We start from the raw sequence: 17,458 nt of genomic DNA, 5'->3' as shown, positions 1-17,458 counted from the left end.
TTTTATTTAACAATAAATACATCTAATAACTAAAAAAAAATAAATTAAATTATCAGACTTATTTAAAAATATTCATTATTTTTATTTTTTTTTTTTTAATTTAATAATGAATACATCTAATAACTAAATAATTAAAAACAATCAAAAATATATACCTATTTAGTTTATATAAATAACTACAATACCTAATCTGCCTCCCTAATGCTAACTAATATACTACTATGGTAACTATATGTGGTCTCAAATGTGCGTGCAGTGGCCCGATTATCGAAAATATTTGAAAACGCCCAATCAATATGCGTATTGCTTTTGGTTGTAGGCAAATCCAAATTTATCAACGAACTTAAACCTTTAACATCTACTAAAAAATCGAAAATTTGCTTGCAGCAGCCAGAGATGGAAAGATTTCCGTATTATGGACAAAAATATGACTGTTCGGACTATTGATTAAGCAATCGAAATGGGTATTCAGTAGCTTAGTGGAACGCAATTCTTGGAACTCTGCTTCTGAAGCTGAATTCTGAGCGGATTTTTTTTTGACTCTACTACAGGCTACATACAGCGCAGCTCTCTGCATGAATAGTAATTGCTTCTGCAGGAACCACTGGAAACTGCTTTCGGTCAATCGTAGTTGCCTGGTTAGAATTAATTTGAAAACTTTTTATAATTTTCGAAATTGTCGTCCATGAAGCCTCCTCACAATGTCTGCGCTTGGAACGCGCATTTACTCCTATGCTTTCATCTGCTTTCAAAATTGTATCCAAAGAAGATCTGGAGTGTTGGACGTACTGAAGCCTATCTCTCTAAGGACACCAGTGGCTCCGTTTAAGAGACCATCTGATGTATCTACATTGAACGTCATCATATATTTGGCAGTGGTTTTTAAAGTTCCAGACATCTGTTCCTCTGCTCTAAGCTTATCTAAGCGGACTTAACTGAGTCTAAAGCTTCCGAGAGAAATGGAGCCCATGTTATCTTATTGTTATCCCATGTTATTAAGTGCAATTGCAAACGGTTGGTCATCTCGCTGTCGCATTATCACTGTGAGCTCAAAAAACGTAAAAGGACTCCACAGATACGATCCAAATATAGCGCTGTATGGATCATGCGACGGGGCCTAAAAAATCCAGCGATCACATACGGGCCGCAATTGTTTAAGATCGCCGAACACGATAACCGAAATACCTCCGAAAGGAGTTTCAACAATAGAAAAAATTTGCTTTAGCCGAGAGTCCAAATGGGAAAACATTTTTGCACCGACCATAGAAATTTCGTCTTTTATAAGAATTTTAAGATCAATAAATCTTGAACGAAAAGTATTCAACAAATCACGGCTTAAACTTCTAAATGCGGACCCAGCCTGATTTACCAGGAGAGAGAACATGGAATGAAGGGTGCATCCTCCGATTCCGAAAGAAACTTTGCTTGTGGGAGCACACAGTAAAATTTTTACAGAAGTTGGGTGGCATCCTACTCTACTATTATACTCCTTGGATAGGTACTGAAATAAGGTTGATACTAGTCTACTTTTGCGTTCGATTTGTCCTCGCATTATGCAAGACATGTCTAAGGAAAGTTTTTTGCTCCAAATTTAGAGATCTAACTAAATTTGCTAAATTTAAAGAGGATATAAGTTGCGGAAGCTTTATTACCCGGATATTGATATTCGGATCAACATCTAACAAGTTGTTATTTAAGTTTAAAACATTAATTTGAGAAGATATTTCAGCAATTGCTAGTGCCCTAAACTCCTCATTAAGTTCGGCCTCCTCTTCTTCATTTTCTTCACTATTATCTACCTCCATGGCCCTTCTAAGCGCGTCTTCTAAACTATCTATGGCATTCTACTTTTCAATGTTGGCTTTAAGCCTCCTCATTCTCCTTATAAAATTCCCCGCAATTTCTTTGAATTAGATCTACCAGTTCGTTTCGCCAAGGAGAAGAAGCATTACTTATGATCTAAAATAGTTTATCCTATCTGTATTAATATTAAAAGGCCTATACCTAATAATACCAGCCTTATTTCTTTCCCGTATAAATCCGCTGCCATCTCGGAGCCGAAAATATACATCTCCTAAAACGTCATGGCCTTTTTCAGTGTCATCGTCACTATTTGACCTCTGACGAGTACTTTTACGGCTTTTCGGAAACTCATAATTTGCCAAAAAATCGGCTAAACACAGGCCTTCATGGAAATCTGGTCTTTGTTCGTATCTATCCAGCAATCCTTTCAAAAATATGTCAGTTGAATTCTGAGGCATATTTTGAAGGTCGCGTGTAGGGGTAAGCATACGAACTCGTTGTTCTCGAGGAAAGGTGTTTATATGAACGCACTTATTACTTGCTTCTGACAACGCCATTCCCAGACAACAAAAAACGGCTTCGTGAGCAGATATCTCAGTGCCTGAAATAAACTTGTGACCAATATACTGTAGCTTTTTACGAATGCTTGAAGTACCTATTCTAATGTCATTAGCTGCTTCTCGCATTAACTTCGAAATACCCCGTTGGGATTAATTAATATAATTAATAATGTAGCTACCGCAAGCAAAAAGGTCAAAACTGGATATCCATATTTGCCCTCTGCATAGAAAGAATGTGTTTATTATAAGCATTTACTGCAAATGTTCTCTTTAGAAATATCTGTGTTTTTTTTCAAACTAGACCTAATAGCATAAATGTAGTCCTCGTAACTGAGGCTCACATGGTTGTGAGAAAGAAAATTTTCAAATATGCTTAAATGGCTAATCATGTCATCTCCATGATTGCGAAGTAGAAAATCTCGAATTTTTTAAAGTTTTCGTGATGAAGAGAATTTTGAGTTGCTTCGGGAAGTGGATTTAATATTTCCGTCCGGGGCATTGGAGGGTATGGAATACCGAAACGACAAATAGATTGTCCCCGCACTTTTTTAAGACACTAATGCCCGTGCTTATATTTTTGGTATTCAATATACGGAGCCAAATCTGGGTTTGTAACATCCACAGTTACAAACTGATCAATAAAGGCTTTGACTCTACACATAAACTCTTCATTGTTTAAATCCACTTTTTGGGCATCTTTCAGCCAAAACATGCCGTGAATATGAGGCAAACCTCTCTGTTGAATCTCAACTCGCGAGTAATAAGTCGTAACGAAAATACTTCCAAAGACACCCCTAGGCTTTTTCATAAGTTTTAAAACTTCTCTATATCTGTAATCAAAATATCTAGTGCACGTCACTGGTTTTTTTGTTCTTATAAGGCGCGCCTTTTCCCTAAACTGCAAGTTTGAAGCTTCTTCTTCATTTATATTAACCCTATCTACATTGCGCTTGAGCAGTACTAACAGCTCTGGCCACCTAGTTTCAGCGGTCGATAAAGTTATGAAAAAAGTTGGCAGCCCAAATTGGCGAATCATGACCATGACTTTTTTCTTCTCGTCTCCAGTTCTCAGAATAAACATCAAGAATTACGTCGAGAGGCTTTTGGCCCTCACCTGGAGCTATTTTAATTTTTGTCATTCCTACTGTTCATAAATAAACCCGCCAGTGTTACTGTTTAGTTTGATTTATTGGTTAATTTCAGACACTTAATATTAATTAGTTCGACACCGATGCGTACGTTTTCTTTCAGATCAAAAATGTGACTAACTTAAGCTTTGGCTGTACTCACGCCATACGATTAAACTAGCATAAGACGTAAAGAAGTTACAGTTAGAAGGGAGTTAGAAGTTTGGAAAAGTACTGGGCAAGCTCGCGGACAATTACAGCGGTGCGATGCTTACATTTATTCCGCTGATAAGCTCCGCTGAAGCTGCAGACAAATGATAATAATAAGACAAAACAAAGATAAAGGGTGACTTGTTCGCGCATACAGGGTGTCTCGTTCCCAAACATACCGGCCCCCCTGAACGGTTGTTCAGCAGAGAGGCAGTACAGCGATTTTGGCAATTGGGCGTTTGTATAATCCGTGAGCAGTCTTCACTGTAACGACTCGGACCTTGTCGTCGATTCCTGCGTGCACTGCGGTGATGGGGCCAAGAATCCATTTAGAGGGCGTGAATTCAGGATAGCTTCAATTTGGGTCAGGACAGTAGAGAGCTCCTCAAACCTTAAAGCCTTTGATCCAAGCTGAATGGCCAGACGTCTCATGCCATCCAAAGTTTGCTTGCCTCCATGAAATGTAGTTCCGTTGTCCGAATACAGGTCAGTAGACTTCGCTCGGCGGGCAATGAATCGTTGAAAGGCTGCGAAGAAAGCCTGTGTAGTTAGCTCACTAACAACCTCGATGTGAAGTGCCTTTGTAGTGAGGCACACGAAAATAGAAAACCATGCCTTTCCGATGCGTGGAGTTCTTCCTTTTGATTCCTTGATTGCGATCGGTCCAGCGTAGTCCAGCCCTGTGTGTTGAAAGCAGCGGCTAGCTTGAACTCGAGGAATTGGTAGCTCTCCCATGATCTGGTTGCTTGTGCACTTTCGTTGAAGAAAACAGGATTTGCATTGGAAGACTGCCTTTCTGACGAGATTGCGGGCTCCCAGAATCCAGTACTGCTGACGAAGATTGGTGAACGTTGCATCAACTCCAGTGTGCAGATAGGAGACATGAAAATGTCGAACCAGCAGTCCAGCTAGTGGTGTATCTTTGGGTATCAGAATCGGGTGCTTGGCGTTGTAGTTGAGTGTAGATTGCTTGATTCTCCCACCGACTCGCATTACTCCATAATCATCCAGAAACGGAGAAAACCGGATAAGATGCGATTTAGCGTTAAGCTGGCGTCGATTCTCTAGCTGCGCATATTCTCTGGCAAAGGATTTTTGTTGCACATGTCGAATAAGTCGGCGCTGTGCGTCCAGCAACTCTTCAGACGTAAGGAATGGTGCCGAATTCCTATGATGAGATCGAAGAGTGTGAATAAAGCGATGACAGTAGCTAGATACCCTTATAAGACGCGTCCAGGTTGAGAATTTGTGGATGAGTAACTCGTGTATACTTTCATCAGGAATGTTATGTAGAGTCGTGGGCTTTATGGCTCGTTCTTCGGTGTTGACATCGAAACTTGAAGATACGCTGAACTTGCTTGTAGAAGGTGGCCACTCAGAGGTGGGTGTGGTCGGCCAGGACGGACCTTTCCACCACAGTCGATGCTCCAGAAGCTTTGACGGATGAAGTCCTCGGGAAGCACAATCAGCAGGATTGTCTTCCGTGCGAGCATGGTTCCAGCAGCTACGGGGAAAGTCGCTCAATATCTCAGAAGTTCGGTTGCAGACGTAGGTGTTCCACCGTCGAGGGGGAGCTGAAAGCCAGTGTAGCACAATTTCTGAATCTGTCCAGCAGCTCGTGCTGAAAAGAGGAATTGTTAGTGATGTTTTGACAATAGAAAGCAATCGAGATAGAAGTAACGCAGCGTTTAGCTCCAAACGTGGAATTGATACGGGCTTGATCGGGGCCACCCGTGTTTTGGCGGCAACCAGAGTTACTTGAAAGCTGCATCCAACTGCAACTCGAGCGTAAACTACCGCACCGTAGCCGTGCGAGGATGCGTCGGCGAATCCGTGTAGTTGAACATCTCGAAATGGTGACGCAATATACCTTGGTACTTGGCATTGCGTAAGTGCTGGCAAATCCTCAACTAAGGCTCTCCAGCGCGTACGTAGACTTTCAGGAATGGGGTCGTCCCACTGCAGGACACTTGTCCAGCTTTCTTGGAAGATTAGCTTGAGTAGAACTGTGACCGGCGCTACCAGTCCAAGCTGATCATAAATTCTTGATAGCTGAGACAAGAGTTCTCTTTTCGTCGGAGAAATGGTCGCATTGCATCCCTTTAGGTTGAGATACAGAACGTCCTTCCCAGGGTTCCATTGGATACCAAGAACTTTGACAGGTGAATCTGCAGCTGATTTGTTGAGGAGCTGGATAGGTTCAAAACATCTATCTTCCTCTGGTAATGATTTCAGAAGACGCCAACTATTAGAACTCCATTTGCGTAGCTTGAATTTTCCCTTATCCAAGAGGGCTATAAGCTCGTCTTTGAGAATCATAAGCTCCTCGAATGTGTTGGCGCCTGTAGGGATATCGTCCACATAGGCATCGTGCAGAAGAGCGTGAGCTGCTGCAGGGTATTCATGGCCATGATCGTCGGCAAGTTGCTTTAGAACTCGAACAGCCAGAAATGGTGACGGTGCCAATCCGTAGGTAACCGTCAGCATGCGAAAATTAAGCATAGGTTCATTCTCAGTCTTGCGCCAAACAATGCGCTGAAAATTGGTGTGTGCCTCGAAACATCTTTTCGACATCTGCGCATAAAACATATTGGTGCTGCCGGAAGCGTAGACAAACGCCAAGAAGATCGCGTTGAATCGGTGGACCAATATGTAGTCTGTCATTGAGCGATACTCCAGAGCTGTCCTTCCTGATCCATCCAAAAAATATCACGACATATGGTAGTCAGACTGTCCAGTTTGATGACAGCGTGGTGCGGCAAATAAAAGCAGGTGTCTGGGGACTCCTCAACCTGAGCCGAGGTCAGTTGTTCCATATGTCCACGTTGCAAGTAGTCGTCCAGGAAAGCTTCGTACTGCTGCTTCAATTCTGGATACCGACGAAATTTGCGTTCCAGCGAGAAGAAGCGATTGATGGCCTGTGGCAAGGTCGAATCAATAGGCGGTGCCTTCTCCTTGAAGGGATACTCGACGACGTACACCCCGTCCGTCGAGCGCTTGTGTGTGGCAGCAAAATGACGCTCTGTGGGATCGCTGGCGTCCAGGAGAGCCTGGTTAGGCTGAATGCTGTCCATCTCCATGAATGAACGAACCATCGTGTCTAGGTCCGCGTGATGAGTAACCGCAGAAGTAGGGTGATCATCGAATGCAGAGTAAGAGCCTGCAAGAATCCAACCAAATACAGTATTGAGATCGATAGGAAAGTCGTTACCAAAATGTTTCCGATCTCCTGTGTATAGAGACCAAAGTTGATCCGATCCAACAATGACATCGATTGCTCCAGGTGTGCAGAGCGTTGGGGCTGCCAAAGGAAGCTCGCAGATTTGCCTTCACGTAGAGGATGAGGTGTCAATAACTTGGGCAGGAAGTGATAACGTCAGCGAGTTGAGAATGAACGAGACCAATTCGACAGTTTGGCCCGAATGACGAGAGCGCAGCTTGATATGTGCGCGTCCTCGGGTAACGCCCGCGCTGTTGGCGGCGAGACCGAGAATAGAAATCCGTGCGTGCGTTCGACGCACGCCTCTTCGCTGAACAAATGATTCAATTGTAGATCCCGCATGTGAAACTGCTGGTCGATCGCGGCTGTCAACACTTGCTGTGTCAATGTTGTTGCCATTTTGAATTGGCTGCGACGAGCCATGAACCAAAGTATGATGCTTACGGCGGCAGATCCGACAAGTATGCCTCGATGTACAGTTGCCCACCATATGAGCCGGGCTGAGGCAATTGAAACAGAGCTTTCTTGATTTGAGGAAGTCTCGGCGAGATGCAATGTCGAGTGCGATGAATTGAGGACACTTAAACAGTTGGTGATTCTGCTGGCACGATGTGCACTTCGGCTCTTCCCGTCTTGGATGCGTGTCTGCGTGGTGCGTGGTAGCTGCGCGTCGAGCTTGGGTTGATTGAGTTAAGTTAAAAGTCTCCAACGTATCGCAGCGTGATGTGAGAAATTTCAGGAATCGGTTGATGGTCACACCTTTTTCCTCGGATTCTGCGCACTGAGCCCAGGCCTGGCGGGTACCGCTATCTAATTTTGAAAGTAAAATGAAAATTAGCCATGGATCCCTCTCTTCGCAATTAAGAGCTCGTAGACCACGAATAACTTCGTCTGCACCATCGGCAATTTTCCGCACTGTGCCGATATTTGAATTTATAGCACTCGGAAGGCTCATGAAACTGTTTAAGAACGATCGAATAATTAGCGATTGTTTGTTATATCGCTGTTCCAGCCGATCCCATGCTTCCCGATAGTTGTCATTAGTAACTGGAATATGTTTAACTAATGCAAGCGCGTCTCCGGCAAGGTACGATTTTAAATAATGAAATCGTTGGCAATCCGTCAGGCTCGAATTGGAAGCAATCGATCCAATAAACATGTCCCAAAAATGTTTCCAGTCCTCATAATTTCCAGAAAAAGTCGGAAGTTTAATTCGCTCGAACTGAAAATCGACATGACTTCTCTAGGATGTGTCTGCGGCTTGAACTGTGGCATCAATACTGTTTGAGGTGACATCCCGTCTCAACGCCACCAAAGTATTGCTGAGAATAGCGTGTGTAGCATAATGTTTGTCCTCATATGCGTCAAAATCCTCGTCGGGGTTCTCCCAATCGGCTTCCGATCTAAATGCATACAGCTCTTCCGAGAGCCGTACGAACCGCAAATAATTTTCCTGTAGTTGCGCCAGGCGGACTATTGTTTGCACTGAATGAATGTCATCAACAAATTTTAAGGCATTATTATGCGCACGAGTAATTTGGCTTTTGCAGAAGCCCCTTGTTGAATCACACTCCGCATGGTGGTCGAAAGAAGGGAACGATTCTATACGATGTAGGAATCTATAGATCACCGTTTGCCAAAAGGCCAATAATCAAAATCAAATGCCCGAAAGAAACGCAGTTCCGGTATTCCGGCTCTCGAAGGACCAGTTTTTTTTATGTTCATAAATAACCCCGCCAGTGTTCTGTTTAGTTTGATTTATTGGTTAATTTCAGACACTTAATATTAATTAGTTCGACACCGATGCGTACGTTTTCTTTCAGATCAAAAATGTGACTAACTTAAGCTTTGGCTGTACTCACGCCATACGATTAAACTAGCATAAGACGTAAACAAGTTACAGTTAGAAGGGAGTTAGAAGTTTGGAAAAGTACTGGGCAAGCTCGCGGACAATTACAGCGGTGCGATGCTTACATTGATTCCGCTGATAAGCTCCGCTGAAGCTGCAGACAAATGATAATGTAAACAAAGATAAAGGGTGACTTGTTCGCGCATACAGGGTGTCTCGATCCCAAACACCTACATTATGTGTCTGGTTATTCTCAAGCAAAGTTTCTTGTCCTCCAGGATTTAGTTCTTCGGCTTTTGTATTCTGATCAGAATTACGCGCCTCCGAATTTTCATCCTCCTACTGGATGGCTAGTGGTCCCTCTACAAAGGCTACATCATCTTGAGATGCTACGAATGGAACAGTATCGGATGTGAAGTCAGAGATCCACTGCTTGTTAACTGACACATTGTGCTTTCTATAAAGCTCAGTATTAACTAAATTCCTAATAGCGTCAGCCATTTTGGCAGGCCGTATGGTTTCTGCCATGAAATCATGTCCGTATTCCACTCTTCGTTTGATGTGGAGCTGAATTACCTCTGCTTCATTGAAAGCTTGTGGAAGAGACGTCACGATATTGCTTATTGGATTAGGGACATTTTCCTTTGATAGCACTTTGGCGCTCATGACCTATTTACTTAATAATCATACATGGAAGGCGAGGTGAAATCAGTCGTTCTTTCAAGGGAGTTAGGCCCCTCAAAGCGTTATGAATTTCTGGGAAATCTAAGCCATTTGAAATGGCCTCTTTGGGCTTTCGGCCGGCTTTAATATTGCTGTGAGAAGTTTTGCAAAACTTGAAAAAATTACCAGCGAAAGCAAGATGTCTTGCATTTCGGTATATCTCTTCCCTGAACTCACTATGTTCTCCCAAATAAGACCTAGAAAGTTTACTTATTTGCTTAAGGAACCACAATCCTTTGCAACAAAAGCAAATCTGATCTGGACCAAGCTTAACATTCCGATTGAATGCATTCCGAAGATTTTCTGATTCCCTATTAGCACTAAGGCTACCATACTGACTAACTCTTTGACTTATATATCTAATTGCATCGATCGTTGCTTGTCGAGCACCTAATCGTGCGCTTCTTCGAGCAAGTGTATTTCTCGCCTCCTCGACTACCCTGCGATCCCTACCAGCCCTAGCCCTAGCTCTGTTATCCCTATCACGCTCTCTTTCTAATAAGCGTTCCTGTGTATCCCGCGCGATAATTGGTATCCAAGTGCCTTCTTCTATGGTTGGCAGTGTTTTGTTCCCTCTCCATTGCCCTAATCTCTATATTTTGTCGCCTTTCAAAACGACGTCGAGTATCGACTGCTTGTTCAACCTCACGAATTGCTGGGTCTATACGCATTTGAAAGCGTCGCAGAGTATCGACTGCTTGTTCAGCTGCGTGAATAGCAGGATCTAACCGCCTTTGAGAACGAAACTGATAGTTAGATTCTTGCTCAATCGCACAAACAGGACGATTCAAGCGTCTCGACCTTCGCGACACTGTATTGACGCCCTCTTCTGCATTCCTGACTAACGAATCTTCCCTACGCCTACGCTGAGTTACTGTATTTGCCACTCTCTCCACCTCTGCATAGCCTTCATTTTCCCTATTTATCCTATTTCTCAACATTTGCCTTCCTGCACGTCGAGAAGCAGTGGGTCTATTTAGACGAGGCATTTCTGAGAATTATATACACGACCTGATAAAATATTTATTAATATATATATCAAATATTTAGAAATTATTATTTATTGAACACAGAAAAATAATAGTATAAGAATATGTATTTAAAAAGACTCAAGCTTATATTATTATTTTAAATATCAATATAATTTAATTAATAGTATTAGAAGTATAAGTCTTTATAAAGACTAACGCTTGCGGCACTATTAAACAAATACGTGTAAATATGTAAAAAATGTATGTATAAAAATATAAAAATTATTATTTTAAAAAGTATAATTCTTATATTTATATTAGTTTATAGAATTTGTAGAGTAGATTAAAATTAACTTTAAAAAAGCGAAATAATATTAAGTTAAGAAAAAGTCTATACAAAGACTTAAGCTTAAATTATTATTATTAGAACCAACCTAACTAAATTAATAGTATTATAAGTACAAGTCTTTAAAAAGACTTAAACTTTTAGTACTGTAAAGATTACGCTGAGTACGTATATGAATAAAAATATAAGAGTAAGCTTTTAAAAATGGAAAAAGCTTATATAAAGATTAAATGTGTTAAAAATAAATAATAATAAGTTAAGAAGTCTTTAAAAAGACTTAAGTCAGTTCTTATATTAATATGGAAGAAAAGCGTGGGCGATATTAGAATAAAGGAAAATCAACTACAAATTTGATACTTAGCAATGAGCGCAGCGACGAGACAGCAGCGGGCCAAACGGCAGCGACGTCAATCGAAGCAGCAACAGCACTAACGACAGCGTTGTAATTTAAAAATCTATGCCACTTTTTATTAAAAAATCGAATCTTTACGTTAAAAATGGAGCTTAACACTTATTGGTTGGCAAAAAAACGTTAAAATCTGAAAAAATTAATTAAAAATCGCACTCGGCTCTAAAAAGATGTTGTATTACCAAAATTTAGTCTTCGACTGACTGACTTCTTCTTTATTTTCTTTTACTATTTACTTTCTTAAGAAAAGCGCGGGAAAGCACCGTAAGCTAAGAGCGAGATCTTCCATTTAGATTTAACATTTTCTAAGATTTTCTCAATGCTCTTTGTTGGGTCATGCAGCCGCCAAAACTGTGAAGTAGACTAATCTCATACTCGTAATATTGTTAGCCGAAGTAGTCAGTGGTAGCAGTTGCGATGCCCATAGTGCAAACCGCTGTTCTCGCACGCATTTATCTGTACGGCCAAAGACATTAGAATAACAAGATGCGTAACGCCATACGATTTTTTTGCACACGATTTTTTCGTGGTGGCTTTTCATGTGGCTCCAGGCTTTCTCGAAATTTTGTTCAAAAGCCAGAGAGCGGAGAGCTCTAGAGCCAGCAGCTCTCTTGTACGCATACAGCGACAGCTGACAACTGTATTGGTGCACACGTATGCACATGCATTGTAAAAATGACAAAATATGCCCTTCATTTTAGAAGTTTTCAGACTTAAAATCTATATAATTTTTTTATAAATTGTCACCACTTAAAAACTCTAGGTTTGCATAGCCTTAACATAACAATTATTTAAATTCAACATAGAAATAATGTATGTTGTTATAGAAATAATAATAACAACAAATAATGTATAATAATTTTCAAATATGATTTTATATTAGAATAGTTTTCATTAGCGTATTCAGCGTACGACGTGTGAAAAATATACGACGTCAATTCAATGAATTTCGCAATAAAGAGTTTCAATATTTTTATTTATTTTATAAATAATATTTTAGTTTATGAATTATTTTTATGAAATATTTTAAATGTAATGTAAATTTGAAAATTCTTTGTTTTAAATTAGATCAGTTCTAATAATTTACCTTGTATTTGTTTTAATTATTTACTATAGTTATTTAGTCAAATTACTAGTATAAAAATTACCAATTTTCAGTATTTAAAATGCAAATAAGATTTACTTAAATTTTTTTTTAATATTTTATTTTGATATTTTTAAAAAAGCGCGAAATTATGGGTGGTAAGAAATGCTCTACGAGTAACGGGTATAAAAAACTTCTTTCAAACCATAAGAGTTACGAATCGAAATTGACCAAAACATTAATCAAATTTGTTTCTCAGATCAAAATTGATTTCGGCCCTAAAATCGTCTTCTAGCATAAGAACGCACACATGCACACAATCTCCTTTATTGTTTTTACTTATACAAGCAAGAAAATTCTATTTTTAGATTTTAACGCTCTCGATTTTAGGCGAGCGAAAAGAGAGCAATTTTGGTCGTCACCAAAAAAGTGGCTGCATAGTGCAAAACCAATGTATGGCCGTTACGCATCTTGTTATTATAATGTCTTTGGTACGGCGCTCATTCCTTGTTCTCTTTTTTATCTACCTACGTTAAGCTTGGGCGCTGCATTTCGGCTGTCAGTCCCGCCAATTGTCACTTCTTCGCTTTTCGGCAAAGACTTAACTTGTGCATTCTATATAGCTCTTTGTCGGCCCTAGCTGCCGTAAACAATTCGCAAAATAAACAGTATCGGAAAATAAACAAACTTTCTTCGATTTATTATTATTAGCAACAGCTATTGAAAAAGCTCAATAGCTAAACACTCTTATTAAAATTACATTCTATTCAACACTAGATCAATATATATTCAGTTATTGAAGAGTACCTGAGAAAAGTCAAGTAACCATAACCTATGATTGCTTAATGATTGTAGCGCCTGCCAGCTCATAAGAAAACAAACTTCAAGCTTTTAGAATTTTACTTTTATCTTAACAAAAGGAAATTGTTTAGACATATATTTTACTATAGTAAAAGAAGATAAATAAAAGGTCAGAAAGAAAAAAAGGGCACATGTTAATAATATTATGTTTGTTCAAAAACCGAGTTTCTCTCTTTATAAAGAGTGCGCATCGATTTCTATTTTCAACAGAGACGTCCCTCTCTCTCTAACATTCACCTGCCACGCACATGTAAATAACGTGGAAAAGCGCCCTAAGAGAGAGAAGCTAAGAACGAGATTTAAAACTACAATTCTTTTCAAAACTGGATCAATATATATTGAATTATTGCGAAGTGGGAAAGAAAAGCAAAACAACTTATGATTTCATTTATTTACCATCATATGTCAGCTACTTAGATATATCAGCTACTTAGATAAAGCATTGCTCCGATCAAAATGATATACTAAGATAATATTCAAATAGATATTGATATTGCGCTTATTTCGTGGAGGCAGAACAATCATATTTCAAAGCGTGTATTTAATAATAAGAATTATTTATTTGTGCACAAAATAACGCTTGAAGCAGTTTTGAATATTTTAAAAAAGTCGCTGCAGCGATCTATTACGTCATCGGCTGACTGTCTCTGACGTCATAGAACATGCAACTTCTTTCAAAGTGTCAACAGAGACGTCCCACTCTCTCTAAAATTCACCTGACATTCTAACGTGCAAAGCGCCCTAAGAGAGAGAAGCTAAGAGCAAGATTAAACACTACAATTCTTTTCAACACTAGATCAATATATATTGAATTATTGCGAAGTGGGAAAGAAAAGCAAAACAACTAATGATTTCATTTATTTACCATCATATATCAGATACTTAGATATATCAGCTACTTAGATAAAGCATTGCTCCGATAAAAATTATATAATAAGATGCTTATGTATGTTGTATTTTGTGTAAATGCTTTAATAATAGTTTTGCACTGTTTTTGATATTGTTGGTGGATATATATGTATATGTAGATGTATTAGTATTTTTATACCCGTTACTCGTAGAGTAAAAGGGTATACTAGATTCGTTGAAAAGTATTTAACAGGCAGAAGGAAGGGTTTCCGACCATATAAAGTATATATATTCTTGATCAGGACCAATAGCCGAGTCGATATGACCATGTCCGTCTGTCTGTCCGTCCGTGTGAACGCTGTGAACTCAGGAACTTCCCAAAACTGCCACGCCCACACTTTTGAAAAATGTTTTGATATTTTTTCATTTTTGTATTGGTCTTATAAATTTCGATCGATTTGCCAAAAAACTTTTTGCCACGCCCACTCTAACGCCCACAAACCGCCCAAAGCTGCTACGCCCACACTTTTGAAAAATTTTTTGATATTTTTTCATTTTGTATTAGTCTTGTAAATTTCTATCGATTTGATAAAAAAACTTTCTGCCACGCCCACTATAACGCCTACAAACCGCCAAAAACTGTGTTTAAGACTCTCCTTTCCACTAGATAAGTAACGGGTATCAGATATAGTGTAATTGCTATACAACAGTTGAGAGAAATGGGTCGGTAAGACGTAGTTTTAGTTTTGTCGGTGTTAGGTTTGAGAATTGGGATGATTAGGCTTGGTGTATGTGGCTATTAAATATTTCATTAAACAGTTTTGTTATTCTGTGTTTTGTTGTGGGGGAGCTATTTTTTATCATTTGATATGAAATTCTATTTTGCTGGAGCTGATCCTTTTAATGATTGAAGCGCTGCGATAAGTTCGAGATATGTTATTTTTTTTCAATGGTTTGGGCTATTGGAGAGGGGGTATAGTTGTGTAGGTTGTTTCTGTATTTATTGTTTCGGAACTCCTCTGAAAAGTTCCAGTCGCCGGAGAGTTTAAAAAAGTGTTGTGCGAATATATTAGCCATTTCGTTGCTAGCTAGTGTCGTTTCGTTGTTTTCTGGGCTGGATATGGCATGAATTTGTTTTATTGGGTTATGTCCGCAGAAAGGTCCATATTTTGGTTGAGGGGGTAGTGGGCTGGATGGTTGAGGTGAAAGAGCTGAAAGCTTCTTTTTTTCTTTTTTTAATTCATACTTAAATTTTGCGTTTTTGCGTCTATAGTCAATAATGTTTTCTAGGGTAATTGGCTTAATTTATTCCAAGCAAGTTGTTTTTGCTTTCGTAGTTGGTTGAGGTGCTTGTTCCACCATGGGGCCCTGTATGAATGTCCTTTTGGTGAGGTTTGTGGGATTGAGAGGTTTGCGCTATATAAAATAATTATATTGATTTGGGCGGCTTCCTTGCTTACGTTTTGGGAGGTAGGGTATTTCTCGTTTATTTGTTGCTGTACTGTTCCCAGTTTGCTTCTTTCAGTTTAAAAAAGGGTCCGTTGAATTTTTGTGTATTAGTCGTTTGGGAATAGGGTCGTGATGATAGGAAAATGGTCGCTGCCATGAAGATCGTTTAGTATTTTTTAATTTGCGTGAGGGGCTAGGATTGGAGAGCAGAGTTTGAGGTGGATATGTGAAGAAGTATTGTGTGTTGAAAAGTGTGTGGGAGATTTGTCGTTTAGTAGAATAAGGTGAGTATTGTCGATGAATCTTTGGGTTGTTTTCCCTCGTGTATTTGTTGTTGGGGAGCCCCAAGACGGGTGCCATCCATTGAAATCTCCCGTAATTGTAGATGGTGTTTGCTGAATGTTAAATGTGTTTTGGAGTGTCTGGTCAGAAATGTTTTTGGTCGGGGAGATGTATGTGAAAAATATGTTTAATTTTATTTTAGATTGTATGTTTATGGCTATTGCTTCTAGATCGCTTGTGATATTGAGGATAGTCTATTGGCTATTGGTGGCTATAGTGGTTAAAAGCTTATAGCGTATTGGAGTTGGAAGGATATTATTGTATTGTATGTGGGTTTCTTGGAGGGAAATTATGTGTGGGGAGTATTTCTTAATGAGAATAAGGAGTTGGCTGTAGTTGTTTACATACCCTTTTAAGTTCCATTGGATTTCAGTAAGAGACATTTAGGAGGAAATAAAAGCTTATAACTTAGTTTAAGGGTGGTGTTGACGGTTTAGTTTAAGTTCTGCGTAAGGCTTAAGATTCTATATGGATTCGCTACCGCTATTGTTAGTGTGTTTCTTTTTGTTTAGAGCTTTGGTCTTTATTTTGGATGCTTTGAGGTTAGTAGATAGGTTGTTAGACTTATCTTGTTGTGATGAGTATGGCGTAGATGTGGGGTGGTCAGTATCCATGCCTTCTAGTTTGTCGTAGCAGTGATAATGATGGTGTTGAAGCGGTTGGTTTGATGGTGGAGTTGTTTTGGTTGGTCCAGTTGTTGTTGTCTTCAATGAAGTGGTATGTGGAGTTGATGTGGGTGTGGTGTACGAATTTTGATTTTGCGATTGGGTTGTGTGTGTATTTGCGTCGATATTAGATGCTTGAGTGTTTTTTATACCCGTTACTCGTAGAGTAAAAGGGTATACTAGATTCGTTGAAAAGTATGTAACAGGCAGAAAAAAGCGTTTCCGACCATATAAAGTATATATATTCTTGATCAGGACCAATAGCCGAGTCGATATGACCATGTCCGTTTGTCCGTTTGTCTGTCCGTCCGTATGAACGCTGTGATCTCAGGAACTACAAAAGCTAGAAAGTTGAGATTAAGCGTACAGAGTTTGTCGATTCATGTTGCCACGCCCACTCTAACGCCCACAAACCGCCCAAAGCTGCTACGCCCACACTTTTGAAAAATGTTTTGAAATTTTTCATTTTCGTATTGGTCTTGTAAATTTCTATCGATTTGCCAAAAAACTTTTCACCACGCCCACTATAACGTCTACAAACCGCCAAAAACTGTGTTTAAGACTCTCCTCCCTTCCACTAGCTGAGTAACGGGTATCAGATAGTCGGGGAACTCGACTATAGCGTTCTCTCTTGTTTTTATCTTTGTTGTGCTGTTTGTGAGTGTTTTGGCACAGGGGTCTCGCAATTGGAACCCGTGTCGTTCAAAATAAATACGTTGAGCAGTTTTATGGTCTACTTTTTGTCTGGTTTTAATGGATGTTAATTCCTGGTTTTTTATAATAGTGGGGTATTTGCGGTCAAGTGGGCTGTGCTGATGATTGATTTCTGGGTTGTTTCTGCAGTTTAAGCAGTTTTTTTCGTTTGTGCATGTCTCTCCGTCGTTTGTGTGTTTTGTTTCTGAGCAATTGGTGCAGGTTTCTAGGCTTTTGCATATTGGAGCTGGGTGGCCGAAGCGAAGGCATTTTTTGCATCGAAGTGGAAGTGGAATA

General features: G+C 39.6%; 1 protein-coding gene across 1 annotated transcript; it reads right to left on the bottom strand.

The window, feature by feature from the left end:
* Nucleotides 1–3,961: 3,961 nt before the first annotated feature.
* On the bottom strand, nucleotides 3,962–6,364 carry LOC122319479. Its single transcript, XM_043206807.1, has one exon. It carries the CDS (start codon nucleotides 6,362–6,364, stop codon nucleotides 3,962–3,964), a length of 2,403 nt encoding a protein of 800 aa, XP_043062742.1.
* Between the last annotated feature and the right edge of the window lie 11,094 nt (nucleotides 6,365–17,458).

Source organism: Drosophila yakuba, chromosome 2L, assembly GCF_016746365.2.
Source record: "Drosophila yakuba strain Tai18E2 chromosome 2L, Prin_Dyak_Tai18E2_2.1, whole genome shotgun sequence".
NCBI lineage: Eukaryota > Metazoa > Arthropoda > Insecta > Diptera > Drosophilidae > Drosophila > Drosophila yakuba.
Note: the sequence above shows the minus strand (reverse complement) of the source record. Positions and strands in the feature narration are given on the sequence as shown.